We start from the raw sequence: 27,278 nt of genomic DNA, 5'->3' as shown, positions 1-27,278 counted from the left end.
CACACCAGAAATGTGCTGTACATGATCTTTATTTATCCCGTCATGGTTCACAGTTCAAATAATATACAGACAAGATCGTTATTTAAAGTGCACACAAGATGTGGAGGGGGGAAAATTCACATTATGGAGGGCCCAGTGTCACCAAGCAATACAAACCAAGTGGATGCATTAAAGGACGCAATGGAGGGCATGTACTATTTCAAGTAGTGATGTTGCAACATTTGCCAGCTAGGGCTGAGGAGCATGGGAGTTCTACCTACTGAGGAAACTCTAGAATCAATTTGTATGCCTTTATTTCTAAGCAAGGGCCACGCCTAGGAGACGGCAGGGGGAAGACAAGTGCTATGCGTTGTGCTAGTATTTAGAAAAGTATAGACTCAGACTCCTATTCTACTTATACAAACTCTTCAAAAGCTCAGGGATTAAAAGGGGAAAGGTGGAATGAGGCCCTGCCTCAAGGATTGGTAGCATGATGAAAGCTAATGAAGAAGAGACATTTACAAGAGATGCAATATGGCTATGTACAGGTTGTAATTTGTGTGGAGCCAACAAGAGTTGCTTCTCCCTCACTGCTACCACAGCGCTAGTCCCGATCCAGCATCAGCGGTTTAATCATTGGGAAAATATAGTGGAGGGAAGAGAAACTTTACAACAAGGATGTGAAAACTTGCTCACTCTGACTTGCTCCTATTTGCAGCTGCATCTTCCAGTGCAAAAGCTGTCAGCAGAGCAATAGTCGAGTACATCAGATTGCAGACTGCTCCTGATCTAATTAATTTCATGGCTAAAGAAAGTAACTGAATTATGGGACATGGCTGAAAGAGTGAAGGAATCTTGTGCCATGTAAAACAAACCATTTTTGCCAACAGGCAAAAAGAGAGGAAATCTGAACAGCTGAGCAGGCTTTTATTCCTAGCTAGAAAAGAGGAATATCTTAGATAACTTTAACACAGGGAAGGGAGTGTTAATGAAGAAGCTGTTTCAGAGTTTTTGTGCATCGCTCCAGGAACATAGTTGGTTTTCCCACATAGAACGATGAATCACAGAGCTGCCTATAACAACACAGCCTGAGGTTCTCCTGCAATCAGAATACTGGGCAGATTAAACATATTCAGGAGAAAATTCAGTTTTGGACACAATCCAGTTGACAAAGTAAAGATAAGCCTATCTAAACAAACTCCTGTTCCATAGGGTGGGGAATGTGAATAACATACATCCCTCTGCTAGGTAAGAGATGCTCCCATAGGATGCTCTATGTATACTCTAGCCAACAATAGCTTCTAAACATAAACATCATAACTGGGTATTCCTAGTGACGTGGTCACAACACCTGCTGGCCTGTTTTTGCCAGAGGCAGAGCTCAATGCTAATCGTGCATCTTTGTGCAGATGTTGGAACCCTTCTTGAAAAGAGACAATACTTAGTAGGGTTGCAGTAAGTATGGGACATTGCAAGCCCATGGAATGTTTCAGGCATTGCTTGTGTGCCACTACAGACAATCTACACGAGCTCTGCAATGGAAGCTTTGTTATCTTTTGGTTATACGAAACTATGGTAGACCCTCAAACAGGTGATCCTAGCACGGTTCAGAAAAGGAGAGATTTGAGAATGGGAGACAGACTTTTAGTTAAACAGCACCAAACCCAGCCTGGCTCTGACCGAAGGTAGGAGTGTATGCAATCGTTCAGCACTAAAGGGCTCAATTCCTCTCAGGTTCGGGAGATGTGGGGTGGAGAGAGGAAGAACTGAACAGGACACAGCAATGACCATAACCCAACACCCTCCAGATCTTGTTGGACTACAGCTCCCAACATCCCTGACCACTCTGGCTGGAGCTGAGGGGAGCTGAACTCCATCTTTGAGAGCCATGGGTCATCTTTGCCCAGTCCTAAAACAAAAGAGAAGGAAGAACCGAAAGAACCCAAAGGATGAAAATTATGAGCCAAGGCCACACTATGCAGAGTACGTTGCTATGCATTTAAGATAAAGTAGGAGCTTCCTGAAACACTTCATAAATTAAAAATACAATATATAAATGCACACACACACACATATATATACACAAACACACACTCTAGTGTCTCTGCATAAATTTGTATGTTCAATCTACCCGGAAGGAAAGATGTAGGCAGGGAGCAGCAACGAACAGGTCAAGCAGCATTCCATCAAGTCAGGATGCCAGAGGGTGACCGCCAGTCCAGCCTCCCAGCCCTAGGTGGCCATTCACAAGGGTGAGCAGCAGATAGTCTTTCAGGCTCCTTCCTTAACGCACTGAATGCATCACGAAGTCTGGCTAACCACCTTGGCCTGCTGATATCGAGGCCCACGGTTTTGTCACGTTGCTCAGAAAGCCTGAGGAAGCAAATGGCTAGAACTGGGGAGAGAGGAAGAAAATGGGTGTCAGTCAGGCACAGCGAGGCTGGCTGCAGGTTTCTGCAGGGCCTTAGGCTTTAAGTGAGGCACAGTCAAATCAATGAGAACAGCAACAGTGTGTCAGGGGGAGGGAGGACAGGATCTCCTCTCACTTTGCACCAAGCTGAGTCAGGCTAGAGGGAGCCCACAAAGACTTACTGACTCAGAATCTGCATGGGGGGGGGGCTTGCAAGGGGAGTGTGTGCCCAGCATCTCCCTACATCGGGGTTTGGCATCAGTCAGTAGCATTAGCCTCATATGTAGCCTTGATTTGTGCAACCAGGGGGAAAAGAATCAGTTGTGGGAATCATTTCATTTCAGAAAGAAGCAGCAGGTCCATCAGACATCACTATTCACTTTCTTTGCAAAAGGGCAGCCCTTTCGATTCCCCTCCCTCTCATGTACACATCTTTACCAAAGACCTCTTCAAATCATCTCACCTTGTGAGCAAAATCAGTAAATTTGATCCTGGAGAGAAACCGTCTCAATTCCCCGCGGTTGATTTTGGGGTCACTCTCCTTCAAGGGTACCTCTCGGCTCTGCGTCATCAGGGCCCACCTCAGGCGGAGTTTACTGACCGACAGAAACCCTGGCTGGTGCTCAGAGGTGGGGCTTGTGGTCACGGTGATATAAAATGCGTCTTTTTGAAGATCATTGATTCCAACTGGCAGATGCAAAGGGAAAAGGAAACACGGGGCTCTGCTCACAAATTAAGCAATTAACTGCATTCAGATCAGATGACCAGGCTAACTTCCACTGGCTATTTCTAACTGTGCAGGGGCTTGGCTTCTACTTATAGGAAAAAATCCAATCACAGTGCTCTGCGGTGTGGAGCTCTGCAATGACTACAAATGTCTCTGCAGAACCTGATATGAAGGTTGCAGCCGCAACCAGCATTTCTGGCTCTAGCAAACACGGTTACAAGTGGCAAGTTACAAGTGCAATATAAAAATTAGAAAATCAGCCGCGTGTCAGTGGCAGGTGGACCAGGGGCAAAAGGGGAGCAATACTTTTATCTTTATACAACAGGCTGTTTTCTGCCACACAAAAACCAGAGGTTTACACACACGCTCCCCACCATCCTCCACCTAGGCAAGCAAGAGGACATATGCCATCCAGGCAAAAGCACTCCCTGAGAGTGTGGCACAGGGCTGGTGGGGGGTGTGGCCAAGAGAGAGAAGGTGTGGCTTGGGAAAGGGGCGTGGCTCTAGGGAGAGTTGCAAGGGTCAGACCGAGAGGTCTGGAGGGCTGCATTCAGCCCTAGTGCCTGAGCTTTCTCACCCTGCTTTAGATGACAGGGGGAAATCACACAACCCACTTTTCTCAGAGTGGCTGGAGCCACCCAGGGGGAGGTAGAAATAAATTATTATGATTATTATTATTTTTTATTATTATTACTATTATTACTATTGGGCTATCAGCCAAGTATTAGGCATACATGGAACAATTTTAAACTTAAGTCCCATGAGCAAGTTAGAAAGGAAGAAAGCAGAACCACCATTACCCACCATAAATTGGGAAGGCATTAAGCATCTACTTCAGGCACCCCCAACCTTTGGCCCTCCAGATGTTTAGGACTACAATTCCCATCATCCCTGACCCCTGGTCCTGTTAGCTAGGAATCATGGGAGTTGTAGGCCAAAACATCTGGAGGGCCACAAGTTGGGTATGCCTGATCTACTTGCAGCTGCGTGTGTGTTTATTTTTCCCTACACCTGTGCATACTTACTGGATGAAGCAGTCACTGTGCCTGTTGTGTTGCTCAGGTCCAAGAGGACTGTAGGGAAACTGGGATGAAGGAGATAAAGATGGTGAACTCTTGGGCTGGGCTCCTACAACAACAACGACAAAGTCATGAATCATCCATTTCCTCCGCAAATTTCTGGGGTTTGTTTGCTTTCTATCGCGGGGGCCTCTCAACCACTGCATTTGTCATCATTGCAATCATACTCCTCTTAACTTTCAGTTAAAACCAGCCCACGACATGTTCACTACCACTTAGGAAGTTGCAACGAAGCGTGTTCATCTTCTCCCTTAGCCTTACAATGCCTGTGAGAAGTATAAGGTTACTGTTTTCAGTCGCTACAATTTCCAGGTTTCTTTGGGGGAAACCATAATAATTAGCTGTTTGTGATTTAGATACAAAGCTCTTAAAAGAGAGCTGAAGCTGGGAGGCAGTAATTTGTCTGAGACCATGTCTGGTGTAGGCTTATACCTACCTATGTTTTCAGGAATACCAGTTTACCTGCTGGTTAGCACTGGTTCATGGAAGTTAACATGGATGGCAATATTGATCTCACCCAGTAGAACTCAGTGGATTCTCAAGGTGGGAACTAAATGAAAACTGGTGCCAGGAAAGGTTTCTGCTTTATCTCATAGAGCAGGGGTGGCCGACTCCCAAGAGTCTGCGATCTACTCACAGAATTAAAGACTGGGAGTGATCTACCCCCTTTGGGGGGGGGGGTTCAGGTCCAAGTTGCTGAGCTCTTTTTAGAGATGAGAAAAGCCCCATTTTTGGAGGGTGCAGGGCAAAAAAAGGGGGACCAAACTTGTTGAGCTTCTTTGGGGGGGAGACAGTGATCTACCAGTGATATACCACAGACGTCCAGTGATCCACCAGTAGATCACGCTCTACCTGTGGGACATACCTGTCATAGAGTTATCTCACACGTCTCTTGTTAAGTCTTGTCTTCCATGCTCATTGCAGCTATCTGGTGCTACCACTGGGAGGTAAAACTCAGCCAGTGTTAAGAAGAGACATCCCGGAGATCAGAGAATGTAAGTGAAGGCACCACCGTAAGTGATTCTCTCCACAGGCTAAGATCTCATCTTTCTGCTATGCACAGACTCTTGCATACTCTTAAAATGCAGTGCAGAGCCATCTTAAAGGAGAGTGGAGTCTCTCTATGACCTTTACACCCAAAGAAGCAATGCTTTTACATGACAGCAGGAGGCTTGGCTACAATGCAGAAATCCAATCGGAGAGCCACATGGATGCTGCTGGATGAAAAGCAAGCACAAATGCAGATTTTGCAGAAAGCATGGACCAAGCGTTTGTGCAGCTAGGGGGGTAGCAGATTCTAGGCACAATGTAGCTTGCTCTGGCTAACAAGGAGGTCTCACCTAAGCCTTTGTAAACACTCCCAGAAGCATTTTTTCATTTGCTTCGTGATGTGTGCTTCTCTTGCATAAACACACTGTACCAAAGCTTTCCCCGGTAAGACTGTGTGGGACCTGACAAACAGGTCCTGTTTGACAATGTTCTAATTTTGTGGATCTTACAGAGGTAACAGGAATTTGAAAAATCAACCAGGCATGTAAGTTCAATAGCAGCCCTCTCCCCGATGACAGATCTGAGCACCAGGATAATTGAAGAGAATCAAAACACACACACGTACTGCACAAGGCTGAACCTGTGTCAAGCGCCACCCAAAAACCTATTTTCAGACGAGGGCTGAGTCCTGGAAATATGTGAAGTCAAAAAGGAAAGGGAAAATGCCAAGGAGCACCTGCAGAATGCCTTTCCTCATTGGCTGTGTAACCACAGCCTGTCCACAAACATACCTGGCTTCCAGGGCCAATGGTCTAAAGCCACATCCCCCTTTGCTTGTCGGAAATGAAACCCCTACACAATGCCTCCTCTAATCCGGGGAGCTGGACTCTCACTTACCAAGCTTTTTAAGAGAGACTGCTTCTCATTAGCCCAGAAGAGAAAGACAGATTTTTTGTCCAAAGTCATCACCGAGAGGGCGTCTGTTTTCTTCATGTGACATGGTAGCTCAGAGCTCCAGATCCTTTCTCCTGATTTACCATCCACCACTAGCAACTGAAAAGGAAGGACCCAAGAGTCCAACAGATGGAAAGAGACAGGGAAAGGAGAAAAGAAAAATAAAATCTGGAATCACAAGGATTAAAAATTGAGCCTCCATATTCAGAGGCACTATTAGCAGATTAGCTGTTGCTGGAGGCCCAAATCACAGAGCTTTCCACCCCTCTCACATTGTGCTTATGAGGAGCATCCGGCAGCGATTTTAATATATAATCTTTCTGCATTCAAAAAAGGTGGTCCCTCTAACCTGCAATCCAAAATGGTCCACTTCAATCTATGAACTCAGGCTCAGAATGGATGTAATTTTAAATGTGTATTTGTGTTGAATGTGCATAGATTTCTTTTTTTTAATGCAAATAGCTACCAGTGGTGTGGACTTGTGGGGGCAGGGGCTGATGATTATTGGGATCAGATAAGACATCTACTGTGTTTCAGGTAAAAATCCCTTCTGTGAAGTTGTTATTTGCATTGGGAGCAGCTTCAAGTGCAGTGATTTTCAATCCCTGATCTTCAGGGGCTGCTATTTGCACTTAGAAAAACGTACCCAATAAATGCAAAGATGCATAGTCTAGTTTGGCCCTCAGCTTCCATAACAGTGAATTCCCCCTGCCCATTACTTGTTAACTACTTGCAGATATTACCTCCTGATACTGTTACCAACAGCAAAACTGTGACGTGTCGTCCTTAGGTTGCTATCCTATATGAATGTACCAGGTGGTAATCACCACTAGACAGAGTTGGGATTTCTTCTATGTAAAGATGCACAGAACTGTGCTGTTCTCTAGAGAGCTAGTGAACGTACCTGTTTCGTGATGTTGTTTGCCATCTGAGCCTGAAGGAGGAAGTCCAAGGTTTGATCATCACTGAAGTAGCCTGGGGAAGGCTGGCTGCAAAAAATGGAGAGAGCAACTGTCAAAATCAGAGAGCGCCAAATAAAGCATCCAAAACGAGCCCATCCACACCCTCAGAGGCAACACTTTCTTTCACCGGAACTCATCTGCATTCCTGCACACCCAGGTTTGCCAGAAGAGATCAGGTTGCTCATCCATCAAGTGTGCTATTCTGGCATGGGCAAAAGACCATTTGTTGATACAGCAGAGGAAGAAGAGAAGGAAAAAGGCAGACAATGGAGCGCAGGCCTCCAAAACCAATTACTCACCAACCATACACAATGAGAGAAAACTCTGAGCTGATGTAATTGGTTCATCACCCTGAAAGCATGCAGTTTTATTACCCTCATTCTTTGCATGCACACATTTCATTAACTAGCCTGACATCCTCCAGACCTTTAAAAATGTGCCAATAGGCCTGTGAAAACCAATATAAATTTCTCCTAGTCATGTGAGGTCCGCAGAAGCTTACCACTGATTGTAATATTAATTGCATTTTTATTTTACCATTCCTCACCATCTTATCCTCACAACAACGCTATGAGGTAGGTTAGGCTGTGCAGTACGTCACCCAATGAGTTTCATGGTTGAGTGGGGATTTGAACCTGGGACTCCTAGATTGTAGTCTGGTGCTCTTCATATCTGCACTACACTGGCTGCAGCAAACTGCTTATTTGGCTAATTCATAAACATGAGAGCAGCCTCCGTTGAAAACAATCGTGCTTGAGGTGGCATGAGAGCTATCACCTGTGGCCTCTGGTCTGTGGCAGCAGTTTCACATGAGCACATCATCAAGTAGTGAACATGTGAACACTCACCCAAATACCAGGCAGAACAGAACCTTTTGTGTGCACTGAAATGTCCCAAGCTGTGCGAAAGCTAAAACGAAAACCTCTTCAAATGCTGCTAGCACTGTGACTCTTGCTGTCCTGTCTAGACTTCATGGCCCACAGTGATCCAACTGGGTTGCAGTCAACATTGTGTGAAATAAAAGCAGCTTTGTCCCCCTCCTCCTGCAACACCCAAACAGACTTCTGAGGAAGGACCTCCCGAAAATTCTGGGCTGTGTTCAACAGAGTTGCAGTGGGAGAATAGCCTGAATCAGGCAGAGGAGTCTTGCACCACTCATGTAACAATCCCGATTTGGGGCAATTCCCCACCTACCTCTCACTGCAGTCAACTGGGCTTCCCAAAGGAGGAACTCCCCTAATCTTGGTTCTGCTATTAAGAAGATTGGCTAGGTAGTTTAAGTAAGCGGAGAGCCAGAATGGATTGTCTTCACAGTGTCTGTGTCATTCTTTACTTTTTATTACTTATATGGAATTCAGAGTGTCCATTCAAAGCAGGTTTCAACCATAAATGCAAACGTAAAAACATTGGGATCAAACACTTGTCCAACTTAATGAGTTTTAAGCTGCTCTGAGATGCTCTGTTGTGGACATTTGCAAATAGCCAGGGGAAGGGTGTTCCACTGCTGTGGATCACCAATCTGGAGAAAGAGACAGGGTGGCAAATAGGATGTCCTCCTTCATCAGACTTTTGGAGTATAGGCGGAGTATATACGAGAATGCAGAAGCTGCGGATAGAGCCCTTCCAAGCAAAAACAAAAGCAAATCTCAGTAACCTGTCAATGTGCTGCTGCTTCAGATCCCAGCGTGGCTCCAAGTCTTGTCCCCGCAGCAAGGTCAAACCATGCTCCGTAGTCACAAGGAGGTCACTGCAGTTACCATCTGGAGACTTTACTGCCTGCAGAAACTCAACACCTCCACTGGGGGAGGAAGAGAGCAAATGTGAAGTGACTGGGCATCCATATTACTGCATTCTATCATTTATTTAGTCATTTTGTTTTATAAACTTCCACCTTGCCTATTTTCACCAAACGAACTCAAGGCAGCTTACAAAACACACCTTTGTAATTCATCCGATTTCAAGCAACGTAACAAAGAAACAGTGTTAAAAGAATAAGATAATCATACAGAAAAGCACATGAGCCTGACCTTTGGAGAGTTTGTAAGTAAACCATTTTTAACTTACCAAATGTGTAGTCTTTTCCTATGCTAGGGAAAGAGGGAAATTCTGGAACACACTTAGAAGGGCATATCTTAAAAAAAGTCTAACAGCCTATATTTACATACTTTGCTGAATATTTTGTGACTCTGCTGGGATTCTCTCACCAAAGAGTACTTGCCCCAAGTTTGGATCTTGGCATTCAGGAATCCATTTTTATGTGCATATTTGTGTGTGTGTGTGTGTGTGTGTGTGTGTGTGTGTGTCACCAACACACCAAAGGAACAGCAAACAGAATTCTGCTGTCAAGACATTCTGTGCTGAACTACAGAGACAGCCAAATATTCCTTAACTTTGAACAATTACAGTTCTCTAAAAAAAGGTGTAGAGATACCAAAGGTTATCAACTTCAACCCTTGTCTTAAGGCAAGGCATTAATCTATCTGTGAAAAACACTCCTGGCAGCTGTGTATACCCAACGGAAGAGCCTACAATCTCTATATGCAAAGTAATTCACAGGCTATTGAGTTGAGATTCAGGAATCCTATGTGCTACATGGTGGAAAGGAGATCATAGCTCACCTGTAGATGTCAATAAGTTCTGACAAATTGATGGACCGACGCTTCTCCCACTCTGGCTCCTCACGCTGCAGAACTGGTGGGAAGCTGTCTCGGTTTTTGGCTTGAGCAAAGATATCACGCAAGGCGACTGCCTGGACATTACCTAGGTGACAGGAAGGAGCAAAGACTAAAATTCTGATGCATCTCAACAAAGGTAGGAAGCGAATTCAGAAACGGCGAAGGTACAAGGGTTGCTGCAGGGACACTCCTATGAGGGCCTTTCCGCATGTTTCATCAAAGTGTGCCTGAGCCATATTCTAGCCACCGGATGAGAATCCTGATGACCTTTTTTCAGTGGATTCAGTGTTGTCTCCCTGGCAGACACAGAGCTCTTTTGCATCAGGTCTTCAAGGCACAAAGGGAAGGGAAAAACCTGAACATCAGCTCAGCAGAATGCACGCACCTTTTCTACACCCACAGTCAAAGCATCAGCCAACCTCATTCTGGTTTCTGCACAATGCCCCTTGTAGTAATATTGATACATGTCCCCAATCCTCCAAATGGTGAGAGCTCCAGGGGTGGAGCAGGTGCTCCAGGTCTATTTCCTTTGGAATGAGATCACTGGAGGCTTAGTGGCATTTTGGAATGGCTGCACTTGTTTGCAAATATAGGTTGAGTATTTATTTAAAATACTTGGTTAACCACCCCTCGTGACAAGGTTCCAAGGAAGTGAGCAAAAGTGTGAATGAAAGCCAATTCACACACAATGTGTAAGAAAATATCCACAGCTTAAGCCACTCCAAAAGATACTGCTGCCCCATTAGATTTCTAGGGGGTCCACTAGCACCACATGATTCCTGAAGAAAGTAACTCTGCCCCCTTGAATCTCTCTCACTCTCTATGCCTCTCTCAGTCTGTCCTTCCAAACCTCAGTCTCAGTTCACGCAGACAGAGCTGACATGTCCCCTCCCAGAAGGAATATCTGCTCCTCTCCTTAGCTATACAATGGACTGCCATTCAGACCAATCTTCCCTACAGAAACCAAACCTGCCCAGCAACACTCATGGAACTGGTTTGCCCCATTCTAGCTGCCTCTTTTTAAACAGGCATGGTACTGGTGGCAGTGGTAGAGTTGGGGATCCTTGGGAGATAGCTCAGATTATTCCCACACTCTCATTACAATATAGTATTCACATGTTCCGGGGGGCAGGATATGATTTTTTACGAAGGGATGTCCGTGTTGCATTCCCCTCCCTCTTTAAAAATAAACAAAACAAAAACTTTCTATGCATGCAGTCCAATAACAGAGAGGCATCAAAATGAAAAAGGAAACAAAACAAGAGGTTGACAGAAAGGGAGCACATTGTTGTTAAAGGAGAAAAAGAGCTGCCTTACTACTGTCCAACATTTAAGAGAATATAAAATAAATAATACTGCCGAATTGATGTAGTTAATTTGTATTGCCTTCAAAGAAACAGAAAAATAAATAAAGTCTAAACTAAACAAGGCCATAAAGTGCTGCAGAGATGAATGTCATGAATTACATCACACACAAAAACATCCAATTAGTATGAACATGCTCACAATGCAACCATATTCTATGCACAATAGCACAGAATGGGCAATTTGAAGAAGAATGTTTTCCCAGGTATAAAATATTGTCTTTTGAGCTCTCAGAAAATGTGTGTGCCCTGCACACAAAAAACAGGCCATGAGACAGATGTAAAATGCAACAAATGTTATGGAGCGTCATTTCATGCGCTCATTGCCTTCCACATGTGTTTGATTACTGGTTTCCGGAGGGCCTTAAATTGCAGTTCTTCCAATTCCAGGGCATTTATCAACTACAAAGTAGGGCACCTTACCAAAGCCAAACAGGATGTAGATTGCTCCATGGCTGGTGATGTGGGCCTGAGGGCCAATCAGTTTTCCATTTCCATTGATGCTGTACTTTACAGGCCCTCCCACAGGGATTCCGGTTTTACCAGATATCAGGATGAAGCACAAGTCGGGCTACATGGGAGACAGAAAGTGGACATAGGATGGTCAGGGTGGATTTGCATGCATACAGAGCTTCTTTTCCTCACAATGCAATCTATCATCCATTCCCTGTGCATAAAACTGCACCAGTCACGTGGTGCTGCATTCAACGTTTTCCATGCATAAGTGAAGCCAGGGGCCTGCATCAAATTTTTGTTAAAGCTGTCAAGATCTGAAGAGGCTTTCATTAGCCGAACTGCTGGCGGGTGGTGGGGAGGCAAAAGATAAGAGGCAAAGTAGGATGAGCACATCTCAGGCAATGGGTGCAGAGGCCTTGTATGGGTATGAGAAGTGTGTATACAGGAGAGTCAGACTGCCCCTTCTCCCAACACACACACACACACACACACAGAGAGAGAGAGAGAGAGAGAGAGAGAGAGGAGGGAAGAAAGAGCAAGGCAGTCAGGCAAGACAACATTGGGGCCTGCTCCAGTTGGACTGTCCCTTCCCCCACCCCATCCAGAGGGCCAACTTTACATTTATATCACTTATTTGTTTTAGTATTTTAACACTGCAAACTGCATTGGGTGCCGTGGCAGAAAGGCGGTATGCAAATGCAATCAAAGTTCAATCAAACCAACAGTTATAACTCTTTGTCATAGCTCAGTTGGTACAGCATAAGACTCTTAATCTCAGTGCCCTGAGTTCGAGTCCCACGCTGGGCAAACAATTCCTGGTTGGGCTAGTTGACCTTCGTGGTTCCTAACAACTCTACAATTCCATGATAGGTATCATTCCCCATATTTCTGATATGCAGCACACACAACAGAGGCTTGGGGGAGCCCCATGATTAGCACACACAACATGATTTGCAGAAGTTTAAAAAATACAGGGGGGGACCTCTAAGTGGAGTGGGGGCAGGACACAGAAACAGGCTAATGAGGACTGAATGTGCTCAGAGGCCATGGCATGTAGGGGACAGAAAACTAGGTGGAAGGAGGAATGGAATGGAGTATCCGGAGGAGAGCACAGCTGTTTAACTACAGCAGTGAACAGGAACCCTCCACACTGCAACATTTTGTTGCAGCTCCCACTTCTTAACAATGCATTTCATTTAGTCTGCTTTCTTGCTCCAGGGAAAGAAGCACATTTATGGAATATTATTTTTTCTGGGGTGGCTAACTATTTTTGGCCCAAGTGCCATGTTTACTGTTGGTCTACTCTCCAGGAGCACATACCCAAAGTAGTTGTGGCCATCCAACACTCTCATCCACAACCGCACTCCCTTGCAGACAGACAGTGCCCACTGCCCCAAATCAAGTGAGTGACCTGATGACCAGGGAGGGGGCAACTGGCATCCTGGCAGGGTTGTGCGGAAAATATTGCTTGGAGAGCCAGATCAGGTTCCCTACTTTACCACTGCATATATGGGATTATGTCTCATACCTGTGTTTCTCCGATGGCCAGAACAACTAGATCACTGACCCTGTCTCCATCCACATCTGGTACAGTTACAGCTGGAGCAGCCAAGGTCCCACTGGGCAGGTGGGATGAGTCAAGGGTCCAGATGGGTTCTCCTGCAGGCAGACAAATGAAGACTTCAATGTTAGTAGAAGCCAGAGGTAAGGAGAAGCTGGAAGAGATCCTTCCAAAGTCACCGCCATGTCACAAATGTCACTGGGTGTCAAGAACTGCAGCCCAAAGCTGCTTATCAGGCTCAGGCTGCAGCTAGACACCAAATAGAAGCAAAGTGCTGTAAACGGCTTGATTTTTTAATTAATACGTGTCTGCAACATACCAGAAAAGCAAACAATTATATGTTGTTCTTGCCTTATTTTAAAGGCTATTGTGTCCTCATTTGCTGGAGTGGGACTTGTAGTCCTGCCTTTTTGTTTAGCCATATTTTTTAGTATTTTATTTGAATTGTTGCTTTTAGGTTTTTATTGTTGTTTTTATTGGGTTTTAATGCAAGTTGCTTTGTGTTACCTTTGCGAGAAAAGTGACAATCAAATACAGGATGTAACAACAACTCCCCCCATTAGTCCTACCTAGCCACATTAAGAAGAACCTGCAGGATCAGGCCAGTGGCCCATGTAGCTCAGCATTCTGTTCTTACAGTGGCCAACCAGTTTTCTGTGGGAAATGGGCAAGGAGGAGCACAGCACAAGAGCACCCTCTGCTCCTGCAGTTTCCAGCAACTGATATTCACAAGCATCACTGCCTCCTACCATGGTGACTTAAGCATAACCATCATGGTTAGTGGGATGGTGGGAGTTGCCGCCCAAAACATTTGGAAGGTACCAGGCAGGGGAAGGGTGGGATAGACAGCAGAGGGACTAGATGGAGACACAGGCTGCCAGTGTTCCTTATTTAGTGAAAAGAAAACATGTTGAAGTTTCTGTCTCTCGGTCCAGACCGGACAAGGTTACTGCATGGCAAGACAAGGCGAGAGAGATTTGTGACAGGAGATGCTTCCATTTCAAACTGGTGAGTTTGAAATGGAAGCATCTCCCATCAGGAGTATTTCACTGGCATGAGTTTCTTGGAGAGGCCCATCACAGATATCCTGCCTCTGAGTTCAGTCAAGCACAATGTGATCTTCCCCGCCATGTTTGCTTTGCTTTACGGAACAAGGATCCTGCAACGTTCAGATAATGTACTTTCTGAGGGCTGCAACCTCATTAGAGCCATTCTAAGCAATTAACTGTATGGGTTTTAGTCAATTAATCTACAGAATGAATTTGCATAAAAACAATAGTTATGTGACACATGCATATACTTTCTCTGCTTGCAGATAAAGCAAGTAGGCATCATCTTAGAGAAGTCGTCGATTCCAAGGTTGATGAGAAAGAAGGGGAAACTGCCTTTAAGACGATGCTTGCCATTGCATGGCCAGATGCAAATGAGGACAGGGCATCTTTATTTTTAATAGCTTCTAAAATTCCCTCTTCTACACAACCGTCAAAGGTGCAAGAGCTCTCTCCTTTTTTGCATCTGGCCACCCTAGCTTTTATTCTGTAAATGCTTCTCTTCATACTTTTAATCAACTGCACTACTAACCTGAATTCCACTCACTTTACAAGTTGATCTGGCCAGTTCACCTATTAAATATATTGCAACCTTAAGCATGTTCATAGTTTGATCAGGGATGGAAAACCTGTGACCTGCCAGGTGTTGTTGGACCTCAACCCTATTAGCCCCAGCCAGCGTGGCTGGTGCTGAGGAACGCTGGGAGTTGTGGTCCAACAACATCTGGCACAGGTCCCTCATCCCTGGTTTAAGGGGTTGCAGTGTGAGAAAGTTCAGCAGCTGCCGATTATTCCTCATAATGATTCTTAGTATTTAAATAACATCAGTCACTTGCCATGTTATATTAGAAGTGCAAACTTAGGTATGTCTACTCAGAAGTAAGGTAAAGGGGCCCCAAAGTGCCATTAAATTCAATGGGACATGCTCCCATTACAGCCTAAGTGAATGTTAAGATCTGAAGGTCTTGTTGACCAACAAATGTAGTTCTTTGTTATGGCTTTGTTAGCTCTGGTGACCAAGCTATTTCTCCGTTAATTATGCACTCACACTCGTTGGACTCACCTGAAGAGGCTCTCAGAAGGCTGAGGAATTTAGAAGTCCCAGTAATGAGACAGACAGGCTCTGACGGGGACACAGGGTTTACACCCTTGCACTGCACACTCCGAATCTCCTCTTTAACGTGTCTGGACCACAAGGTGCTTCCGTTCATTCCTGATAGGGCCATCACAGTCACCCATGGCTTGGAGACACCTGGGGGGGGGGGAGAAGGGATACAAAAAAGGCAGTTAGATCTCTTTGTGATGTGGAGGGGACCTGCTATTTACCTTGGCTCCCACCTTTCTGATAAAGCTACTGAATAATCTCAGTTTCTGATAAAGCTATTGAACAATCAGAAGTTTCAGATACAGCTATTGAATAATCTCAAATCCCCATCACATTATTGATCAGTTCAGCTGGGCGTCCCTATGATACTTACGATGCAGTCCTATACCTGTCTGCTCAGAAGTAAGTTGAACTGAGCTACTAACTCTCAAATATGTGTGCAAACTTGGTCAGCCTAAGGCTGCAATATTAAACACAATTACTAGATCATGCAAGGTGGCCATGTGTCCTCTCTTTGAAAGGTCAGAGTTCAGTTTAAAGATAAAGACAAATAAGATGAAAGAGGAGCCAATCTTGGCTATCTTAATCATTAATATTCATTTCATAGCACCACCAACATACATGGTGATTTGCAGAGTCATATGAGTGACATTTTACATTATATGTCTGTGATAGATTTTTATTTTAATTATGGTGGGCGTGTCCACATATCAGATGGTTTATGGCTCCCTAACATTTTTAAGGGGGACACAGGTGGCGCTGTGGGTTAAAGCCTCAGCGCCTAGGACTTGCCGATCGAAAGGTCGGCGGTTCGAATCCCTGTGGCGGGGTGCGTTCCCGCTGCTCGGTCCCAGCGCCTGCCAACCTAGCAGTTCGAAAGCACCTCCAGGTGCAAGTAGATAAATAGGGACCGCTTACCAGCAGGAAGGTAAACGCCGTTTCCGTGTGCGGCTCTGGCTCGCCAGATGCAGCTTTGTCACGCTGGCCACGTGACCTGGAAGTGTCTCCGGACAGCGCTGGCCCCTGGCCTCTTGAGTGAGATGGGTGCACAACCCCAGAGTCTGTCAAGACTGGCCCATATGGGCAGGGGTACCTTTACCTTTACCTTTAACATTTTTAAATTGCAGGTTTTATTTCTGAAGCAGTGGTTCCATTTTTTAATCCTGTTGGTTTTAAGAATCTGTTAAGGAAGCAAAATCCACTTTGCTTCAGGATGAGAACAAAAATCGTGCTCTGGCAGCGCGGCGGCAGCAGGAGGCCCCATTAGCTAAAGTGGTGCTTCAGGTTAAAAACAGTTTCAGGTTAAGAATGGACCTCCAGAACGAGTAACTAGAGGTACCACTGTATTTCTATCTTCAATCCTTTGTATTTTGATGTTTTGAATGTTTGCTCAGAGCTGCTGTGGGTACAGATCATGGTAGAAAAGCATCATATAAGTAAACTCAATCAATCAACTTGCCTGTCAACAGTTAGCCACTGGACCACAGATTGAGCAAGCATACAGATGACCTGGTCAGAGTCTTCCTGGATAGCTCAGTTGGTTAGAGCATGGTGCTGATAATGCCAAGCTTGAAGGTTCGATCCCTGTATGGAACAGCTGCATATTCCTGCTACTGCAGGGGGTAAGTCTAGAGAATCCTCAGGGTCCCTTCCAACCCTACAATTCTATGAATCTATGATTCCCCACTCTGATGTGATGTACTGCATTTCTACTGAAATCACAGCAATTCCTTTCAAATTGGCATCTAGGCATATAATATTAGTTTATGGAAATGTCATGCAAGTCTTAGTCGCCATTATTTTATCATGCATTTCTTTTTTGGGGAAGGCAATGCATAAGGGCCCATCCTGAGTTCTCTGTGGGACTTTCCGCTCAGCAAACATGTGCAGGATTGCACCACCCAGGAACAAAGGGCTGCAGTACAAGAAAGGCTCCAAGGAAATGTGTGCTGGCCAGAACTGACTGAGCACTTCCAGGTTTTCTTGTGTGCAACTAGTTGCAAGTTTGGGTGCCGTTCTCTTCGCAGCTTGTAACTACTGTGTCAATTATAGGATAATTAAGAAAACAAGCTTATTCATCCTCAGGCAGGCAGCGGGGGCCCAAGGGAAAGGGCCCGCCTCAAACCCTCTTCCCCACATCAATCGAAATGAAATTTGTTCCAGCTCTTTCCCCTCTGCTGCTTGTCTCGGTTTTCCTTAGATGAATAAGTACAGTTTATGAATGTTTAAATATTCATTATATTGAATAATTGCATAAATAAAATACAGCTTAAAGTCTCTGGCAGGGGTTGGGTTTTCTTCTTCTTCTGAACAGAGTATGTGAAGTTCTACAGAGGTGGTGGTTGACCTGTGACTCTCTGGAGCATGATGAACTCCAGGTCCCACCATCCCCAGCCAGAGGAGCCAATGATTAGGGATAATGGGAGTTGTAGTCCAGCATCAATGGAAGGCAACACATTAGCCATCCAGATCTTAAAAGGAGGCACAACTATCTACCTTGCACACTCTCTGCTGTGTACTAAAGTCCTGGTTACAGCCCTGCCAATCCACTTAATGGCTGTGTTTCCTAAAGACTCACAGTGTCTAGGGTAGTCTTCTTCAACCTGGTGCCCTGTAGACTACAACTCCCATCAGCTGTTACTCCCAGTGTGCTGGCTGGGGCTGATGAGAGTTTTAGTCCCAAACATGGGAGATGGCACTAAGTTGGGGAAGGCAACTCCACAGCTTCCATCCGGTTGATCAGTTTAATTTATATTTGTTTTAGAACGTAAGAAGCGTCTGCTGGATCAGGTCTGGATCCTGTTCTCACAGTGGCCAACAGGATGCCTGTGGGAAACCTGCCAGCAGGGCACAAGAACACAAGACATAAATATGTATTCACTTATGAAAGGATTTATATGCTGCCCTCCTGCAAATTTCATCTGGGTGGTGTACAGCAACATTAAAAATATTTAAAAGCAGGACCAAGCAACCATTTAAATGGCAGGCTACTCAATGGGCACTCTGAAGAACTGCATAGGCCTGTTGGCATTAAACAGTCTTCAAGAGACACCTGAAAGTCAAAAGCAAGGGTGCCTGCTGAATCTCTGCTGGAAAAGTGTTCCACAGCATGGAACCGATAACATTATCTGCTCAACTTCTAGTGCTCAACTAGGCAGTACCAGGACCGATGGAGATTGTTGTTCAAAATGGCCGTGCTGCCTGGGATTGATGGGAGTTGTAGTCCAAAACATCTGGAAGGTGCCAAGTTGGGGAAGGCTGCCCTACAGTGATGAGTCTGGGATAAGATAACTCATGTGCTCAAGCAGAACCCTCACATAAACTGTTCAGGTCATACTAAGAATGGATCAGGGATGGAGCCTTATCTTATATGCTTGTGTATTTCTTTGGTAAAGCACAGAACATTTGGACAGCTTGTAAAAAGGTGATAACTCTCCAACAAAATCTCTGCTTGACAGTGCCCTTGCAGGCTGAGTTCCATAAATGAGTGGAAAATGTATGTGGATTTCTTTCTCTTTTTAAAGCAACTGATGGAAAGGCATTAAAGGAAGATTTTTTTAAAAATTCAAAAGAAGTTTATCACATATGGAGCAATCATATCTATTAAACTCACACAGGGATATCTCAATTTCTAAACAGCAGGAGTCAAGAGAAGAACTGAATTGTATGGCATGATAGTATAAATCATGGGTAGGCAAACTAAGGCCCGGGGGCCGGATCTGGCCCAATCGCCTTCTAAATCTGGCCCACCGACAATCCAGGAATCAGCGTGTTTTTACATGAGTAGAATGTGTGCTTTTATTTAAAATGCATCTCTTGGTTATTTGTAGGGCACAGGAATTCGTTCATTATTTTTTTTTTCAAAAATATAGTCAGACCCCCCACAAGGTCTGAGGGACAGTGGACCAGCCCCTTGCTGAAAAAGTTTGCTGGCCCCTGATATAAATGTTAAACACAGAGAAACCTTGTGCGATTGAATTTGGGGTTATCTAGGGGCATCTGGAATGCTTACCCAACACACTGGCATTTTTCAGAGCCGTGAAGGAGAGCAGGATGTCAGGAAGACCATCACCATTTACGTCAAAAAGTTCTGGAGGAAACAGCACTCCGCCTAAAGGATAATGTGAAAGAAGTTACTCTTCTAGAAATTGCTTCCCATCTAGACAAAGTATGACCAAGAACAGGGATGAGGAAGCTGTGCTCCTGCCCACATGTTGCTGGACTACAGCTCCCATCAGCCCTGACGATTCCCCATGCTGACAAGGGCTGATGGGTGTTGGAGTCCAACAATAACTAGAAGGTCACAAGTTCTCCACCCCGACCTAAAGAAACCTCCATCATTAACAACTTGCGGTTATTGTTATTGATTTCGAAGGGTATGCCCATTCAGAAATACTTCCTGAATAAGTGACTTGAGTTGGCCCCTGCCACAGCTGCATTCCAGAGAGAGCTCTAATACTCTTTGGCCCCTAGTTTGAAAACAAGGTGTCCTTGCTGCCCTCAATGACAAAGAATATCTTCAGTCAGTCAAATGTTCCCGCAAATTTAGAGATGCAAGGCAGACATCCAGAGTAAATTCAGCAAGGATTTTTGCAATGTAGTATTTAAATTTCCACCCCCCCCCCTGCCCCAAATATATATTTCTACATGAAAAGGAAAGGACACTAGAGGAAAACAATATGTCAGAGCTGGGTTTGGGTTCAAAATTCTGAAAGGGGCCAAACAGTGACCAGACACAGGAGCAATGATGCTTCAAAGGTTGTTTCCATCTCTGATATTGCTGCAAGATATCTTCTACTTCAAATACTTGTTCTTCATTTTAGAACATCACAGCTCTATACAACTGCTTATTTCAGAACAAAAAGGTAGTATGTACAGAATTACTTTTGACAGTGCTGATATTATTCTAAAGGGGAAACAAGGTGATTCAAAGAGAAAAAAACTCTCTACATTCCAAAAACAAACAAACAATAACATTTGAAAGTAGTATCACCAGCTGCAGGGATAGGCAGTGGGACAAGTGAAATCAGCATGGATTTATTTTACTTTTTTGTGGTGAAAATAAAGCTGGATAATTGTTTAATCTCCTAGGAGGGTGGATTGACTTAAAGAATCTTAAATCAGCAATTTAACTCATCAGATGGGATTCCTCAAATTTAATCAATTCTTTCCTGCGAGGTTCAACCACTTTTAAAAGATAAGCACGTGGTGTTGTTGTTCTCTTATCTAACCATTAACCCATGATGATGTTCAACTAAATAGAGCCTTTGAAACCCAGCCCAAAACTTTACAAATTGTGTCTAGCATCTAAATTAAATATGTTTAAGTAAATTGGCATTGTGCATTTCTAATTAATGTTTGAATCTTGCATTTTCAGAATCTTATCCTCGTTCCACCTTCTACCGGTCTTTGATTGCTATTTCCTTCATTAGGCATGAGCTTTCTACATACGGAGAGTGGGCTGCAATACGCTTGCAGTTCTCCTCTCTCCCCATCAGATCCCACTAGGACACGCATTCCACAAGCCAGGGAAGTGTTCCAGAAGCAACTTACCCGCCTCCTGGCCCAAGTTGCGAATCCAGGTATTGTGCAAGTCCCTCGGAGGGCAAGGAATGAGGAAAGCACACACCAGCACGAGGATCATGGAGACGACCACAGTGAGCAAGAAGACAGCTGTGCGCACGTATGGCATCATGGAGTTGGCGGTCTTCTGCTCCAGACCACTGGCGGCCTCACTGGGATACTCTTCAGCCAGACCCTCTGACAGGTGCTGCTTCGTCATCCCAACCTCTGCATCCGAGTCCACATCCTGCACTTCCCCCAGGGGGCTCTTCCCATTCTTGACGCCACCATTCTTCTGTATGTTGAGCACCAAGTCATCTTCGCTCTCATCGCTGTCCGCTTGAGTAAGAGGGTCGTACTCCCCAAGGTCTGGGCTCTTCTTGCCTGAGGAGAGAGAGATGTTGCTATACATATTCATTGCTCACCTTTTCTCCCAGCAGCTCTAGGTAGCACACGTGGTTCTTTCCCTTTCCCATTTCCCCCCTACAAAAACCCCAAGAAGGTAGCTAAGTTTAGGATAGTGAATGGCCCAAGATCACCTTTTCAGCATCATGGTTGTGTACGAATTTGAACCCTAGATTGCCAGGTCCTAGTAGTTCAACACTCTAATCTCTATAATCGCACTGGCTCTCAGTCATGGGGAGAGAATTTATTTTACTTTATTTGTTTGTCACCTAAAACTTCATGGTTTCTGGGAAAATCACACAATTGTTTAAAAATGTACACATTTTTAAAACCAACAAACATAGAACAATGTAACAGTACAAAGCACCATCAACGGTACAAATCTGCAATCAAGGGGCAGAACCAGCATATCTCATACCATCAAATGCCTGGGAGAAGGGGTTTTTTTAAACCTGGTCCCCCCCCCAAAAAAAATAGTGGTGCAGGGTGGAAATCACTGGGAAGTCCATTCCAGAGGTGGGGGCCAAAATAAAAAAAAAATACCTCTCCTTTATCACCACCCTCTGGACTTATCGGGGATGGGCAACTGGAGACGGGCATCAGACAACAATCTTGGGGTCTGGGTAGGTTCATGCTGAGAGAGGCATTTGGGTCTTGAGCAGTACAGTGGTACTTCAGGTTACATACGCTTCAGGTTACATACGCTTCAGGTTACAGACTCCGCTAACCCAGAAATAGTACCTCAGGTTAAGAACTTTGCTTCAGGGTGAGAACAGAAATCGTGCAGTGACATCCTGCCTGAACCAAAGCACAAGATGGAACCCACCCATTTCATGTACAAACTCCAAGCAGACTTGGCAAGCATCCATCTCAACTCGTATTTGGAAATTATTCTACAGACTAGTGCTGACTGAGCATTCACTCATATCTTTTCTTATTTGCATGTTCACTAAGAGTGAAGAGATACTCTAATCCATACCACTAATAACTATTTACAGACTGAAAACTGTCATTCTAACTGCATCCTGTTAATGTCACCAGCCGCTTCTCTGGCAGAAGGCATAGCAGTCCTGTTCCAAGCAAAGTACGGAGTCTGGATTTATGATGCTCTCCAAAAACAGAAGATTTGGTTCATATCAGCAGTCCAGAGCCAGAGCACTCCACTGACTACCAGTGAATACCTCATATTACTTTGCAGATTACAGAGCAATCCATCATTTTGGCCAAACTGGAGGGAGGAGGTAGATGGGGAAGATATGTTCCATACATCCCAGCCTTGCTGGGTGATTCTGCTGGCACAGAGCTCCCTCTTCTGCCCACAGAAAAGGCAGCCTCCGTGCTGGCAAAAGCCAGCAAATTCCCCTGAAATTGGGCTTTATGGGGCAGAACTGAGCCATCCCAGAATCTGTTGGATCTTGAACTGGCACCACTGCCATCTCAAGACTGCATTGGGGCTGATTCAGTCTTGATCGCTACACCATTATCTCCCCGTCCCTTCCTTCCACCCTGGCTGTTATGCCAGCAAGATTGAGGGTACAGTAGTCACCCTTCCCAGGCGGGAGGTGTGGGTGGAATTAGGATTGCTCCCCTAGTAAAAAATGAAAATAAAACTTTTTTAAAAATCAGATTTGAAAACAATTATCCAATCCCTACTAACCATTTATCCCTTCAAAACTGTTATGCCAGGAGATTTCCCTTCAGGCAAGCACAGAAGGCTAAAGTTCTAACCCAGCCAACTCCCTGCTGCGTTACTTTTCTGATCACATGGAGTTTTTCACATAATGAGCATGACACGACTGCTGGCAACACTAACCCTGCCATGTGGGAATTCCCTGCACATGACCACAGTGCTCTGAGAGACACAGTCAGGTTGTGTATCCACAGTAGTGACCAGAGAAGGATTGACTGCTGGGAGGAATACATAGAGAAGAAATGCCATGGTACATCTGCATCGGCACATCTGCCCCAGCTGCATCAAAACATGTCTCTCCCGTATCGGCCTCTATAGCAACAACAGCAGGTACTGCAGTGCAACCTTCCAACAGTTTGACTTCACCTGCAAAGGCACACTTTCCCATTGTCTCCAGAGATAGATGGACGCCAACAATGATCATTATTCATTCATGCAGTTTGAAGCAGGGTTTTACAAAGGGCAGTCTGGCAAGTAAAGGCAAGTCCAGTTTAAATATAGAAGAATCACAAGAAAGGACAGCAGGGTTAACACTTAGACAGCAGACTGAGCAGGCACACAGGTCACATGCATTGTATTTTATTTTTAAATTATAGCAATTATGTCTAAATTCGCATACACAAATCTGTGATCTCTTTTCTGGTGATGCCTTAAGTGGACAGCCTATTTTGTAGTTCACTGAGAGAGGCTCTGCCTTGTATGCAGAAAGTCCCAGGTTCAATGCCTGGCATCTCATGGTAGGGCTGGTAGCACAGTGAGTTAGTGCGCTTGGCTGTTATCCAGAAGGTTGGTGGTTCGAGCCCAACTAGGGACTGCTGCGGACAGGATTCCTGCACTGCAGGGAGTTGGACTAGATGATCCTTGCGCAGGGGCAGAGGAAGGGGGGTGCAGTGGGTGCAGGCTGCCCTGGGTGTCACCACTGGGGGAGGGGTGACAAAATGCCGGGTGGCACTCACCGCGGGGCCTGCAGCGTGCCCAAGCCATGTGCCTCTCCTGGGAAAGATGCGGTGGCTTGGGCATGCGCAGGCTCCGTGCTGCCCAAATGGTCCGCCCGCTGCCTTCCCCCCCCCCAAGCTGTAGGGCAGCTGAGTGGGAGGAGGCAGGCAGACTTTGCAGGCGCCGCAATGCACCCCACCCCTATGGGTGGCTCACCTCTGGGCACGCCGCCCCAGGGGCTTCATCCACTGCTGCCCTTGGGTTCCCTTCCGACTCTACATTTCTACGATTCTATGAAGCGCTGGGCGACAACTCTTTCTATAATCTTATTCTGCTGCACGTGCAGACCCTGCCTTAGCCGATAACGCTTTTCATTTCATTCAAGTAGCTGCACTGCCTTGCCTTGATAAGATGAGGAAAAGGCGTGTGCAAGAAAGGCGATTATACTCTGTCGAGGAGATACAACTGCCTTACTTATTTGTGAAGCTTTTTTTTTTCTCCCTTCAAAAAGCGCAGGAATAGGAATTAAACCCCCTTCTCCTGTATATCTAGTACAGCTGCAGGGTTTTTTTGTTTTTGTTTTAATTAAAAGGGAGTGAATTTAGGCTGCATGCAGAAGGAGAGGGGCATGTGGATTTCTTTTTCCATTTCAATATATGTGAAAAGGGAGGGAGGGGCACATTTAATTAAAGATTTGCATTCATTGTTTTAATGGGAAAGGTGGATGGAGGTAGGTTGTAAGAAGGTGAGACAGGGCAAGTGGAAAGAAATGTTAAAGCACTGTAAGCCTCCCTAAGCCTACAGGATAGAAATGAAATGAAATGAAATGAAATGAATCAAGCTACAATCAAGCTATACTCACTTACTTGGGAGCAATTCCCACTGAACTCAGTAGACGTGTACCTATACCTGTTGCTATAAGGCATTTATAACATAAGTGTCATGAACTGGTTGGATACAGACATATGGTGGGAGAAAGCAGCTGGGAAACCAGGTAGGGTAGAAGGCTCAGAGCCCGAGGACTGGTGGTGGTGGGACAACAATGAGTGGTCAGAGGGAGAATGGCACCGAAGCTGCTTTGGTCACCCTGTATGATGACTTCTGTCGGGGGAGAAATGGGCAAATGTGTCCTTGTTAATTCTCAAACTCTCAGTGGTTTTTAATACCATTGACCATGGTATCCTTCTGGAGCAGCTGTTTGAGTTCGGGGCGGGACTCAGGAGTAAAATGGACAATTGGGCAAAAACAGGGAGGACACACCCACTGTAGGAGTAAGAGGATAGCTAACTACTAGGCAAGGACAGCGTTAGCTACAAAGGAGAACACTTTGTCCTTTAAATCAGATTAAAAAGGAGCACCTTAGCAAGGCTTTCTGGTAGATGGGTAAGCAGCTGAGATGGGGCCATGTGGATAATGTTATGGCCTCTACTAACCAATGGAAAAGTGCCACATCTCCTCTCTAGAGTACTACTTTGCCGGGAAGTTGGATTATGTCCAAGCAAACATAAGGAAAGTGAGCCAGAAGAGTTATTAGCCAAAGCCCAGCATAAGCCCAGGGCTCTCTTCTACATTTCTTACTTTTGTCACATGCACTGTCTTCTCTTCTAGCTCAGCTTCCCTTCTTGTCTTACAGACCACAAGTCTCAGAGCTGGAAAAAGTCTTTTCAAATTTTAAACCAGTATAAAATGTCAAAGCTGCATAGGACTGTCATGGGGTGGGGAATCAAATGCTTAAGATTTTTCTGGATCAGACAACAATCTAGTTACATAAAAAAAAATCCAATACTTTAGTTTGCGATTTATGCTTTTGAAATACCTGTGTACAGTATTTGAAAATCACTAATGGGTCTGCAATATAGCAGATAACTGGTTTCTGTTATTTCATATTTTAAAAAATAAATATGGCACCGCCACTATTGTTTAAAATTTAAAATGCACCAACAATATGCAAGACCCCACTGGCAAGAGTCACAGGGGGGAAATATACACCTAAGCATTTAATGTCCATATAAATAGTAAATGTGAATCTGGGGTGCCTCTAAGTTGTTTGTGAAAACCAGTATATTTGGATGGTTTAAATAATGGATGCAAAGCATTTGTGAAACACTATGAAAATAGTTTTTGTTTACTTGGAATTGCATTCACAGCTCAATTAACTTAAAGCAATTTGGTTGAATCCAGACTAAATTAATTGCACCGATTTTTTTCCTGCAATCAAAGGGACATCTCTTTTAGTTATGACTGACTTGCTCTGTCGATATAATGAACTTAGCTTAGATTCAACTCATTGTCAGTACATTGCACCAATTAAAATGCAGAAGAAGACAAACAGGTTAATCGGTCTGACAGGAGCAGGGGGGGGGAACCACTGGGCAACATACACCAATGTGCAAAAAAAGTATTATTAATTAACCTTTGTACGTGGCACAATGAGCTGCCTGGCTCAGCTATTAAGAGCTTAAAATAGCAGTTTAATTACAGGCAAACATCCTGAAGTTTAAGAAAAGGATGCCAAAGCCTCATACTTAGGTCAGCTGCAACCCATTCAGCACTGCTCAAACCAGTACTGGGTTCGAGTCCTTGTTATCTTTTCCTCCTCCAGACGTAGGTCGTGTCTAACTCTCAGACATGTAATTCATGGTGAAATGTCAACTTAAATAAAATAAAATAAAAGTGGAGGCTGATACTTCGATGCAAACCGAAGGTTTACCGCCTGGGTAGCCTTGGGGAGCTCAGAGGACTGCTTCGACCTCATTCCCATTTCTCTTCCTTGGCAGCAAAACATCATCAATTTGACTCACCCAGTTTCCCCATCTTCCCCCACCCATCCTGGGACCAGTAATCCCTCTTCTTCCACCCAAAGTCGACCCCCTCCCTTCGCCCTTTCCCCCCCAGGAGCAGCTGGAGGCGCGCTTCATCATCACGATCCCCTCCCGCCACTCCCCACCTTTCGCTTCGCATCCCCGACCTCCCAACCCGCGCGGCTTTCGCCCCCCTCCGCGCGCCTTTAGGGCCAGAGATGAGGAGCACCTGCTGAGACCCGGATGCAAAAGGGCGGCGAGGGAGGGGGGGAGACGAGGGTGCCTTTCCTAGGTGGGACCCGGATGCTCTCTCCCCATGACGAAGCGCGGAGCTGGGGGCGCCTCGGCAAGTTCGTGCGCCGGGGGCTGCCAGCCTCGCCCCCTGCCGCTTCCCCGCGCGGCGAGCCCAGACCCCCTACCTGGCAGCTTCAGCGCCCGTGACAGCACCGTAGCCATGCTGGAGACGGGAAGCGCGCATGCGCTCGGCTCTTTTGCCTCCTGGGAAGTGTAGTTCTGCAGCCAGCCCGAATTTAGGTGCGGAGGTTGGGGCTTCTGCGCGCGCTTTGGCGCAGA

The 27,278-nt window shown here is 45.3% G+C and overlaps 1 protein-coding gene across 1 annotated transcript; it reads right to left on the bottom strand.

Moving 5' to 3' along the window:
• Nucleotides 1-11: 11 nt before the first annotated feature.
• Nucleotides 12-27,278, bottom strand: FAM234B (family with sequence similarity 234 member B). Its single transcript, XM_081928514.1, has 13 exons — nucleotides 27,125-27,278; nucleotides 20,865-21,257; nucleotides 19,324-19,422; nucleotides 15,270-15,458; nucleotides 13,125-13,255; nucleotides 11,564-11,711; nucleotides 9,720-9,861; nucleotides 8,756-8,899; nucleotides 7,044-7,128; nucleotides 6,083-6,238; nucleotides 4,142-4,244; nucleotides 2,853-3,076; nucleotides 12-2,374 (listed from the first exon to the last, which is right to left on the bottom strand). Exons 1-13 carry the CDS (start codon nucleotides 27,159-27,161, stop codon nucleotides 2,369-2,371), a joined length of 1,857 nt encoding a protein of 618 aa, XP_081784640.1. The 5' UTR covers nucleotides 27,162-27,278; the 3' UTR covers nucleotides 12-2,368.

The sequence above is a fragment of the Podarcis melisellensis genome, assembly GCF_964234715.1.
Source record: "Podarcis melisellensis genome assembly, chromosome: 10".
In the NCBI taxonomy this organism is placed as follows: Eukaryota; Metazoa; Chordata; class Lepidosauria; order Squamata; family Lacertidae; genus Podarcis; species Podarcis melisellensis.
Note: the sequence above shows the minus strand (reverse complement) of the source record. Positions and strands in the feature narration are given on the sequence as shown.

Coding starts and splice junctions, on each gene's coding strand:
- FAM234B (XM_081928514.1), bottom strand. CDS start 27,161: ATGGCTACGGTGCTGTCACGGGCGCTGAAGCTGCCAG. Junction 9,862..11,563: donor CTACATCCTGTTTGGCTTTG/GTAAGGTGCCCT, acceptor CCTGTCACCTAG/GTAATGTCCAGGCAGTCGCC. Junction 3,077..4,141: donor CACAGTGACTGCTTCATCCA/GTAAGTATGCAC, acceptor TGCATCTGCCAG/TTGGAATCAATGATCTTCAA.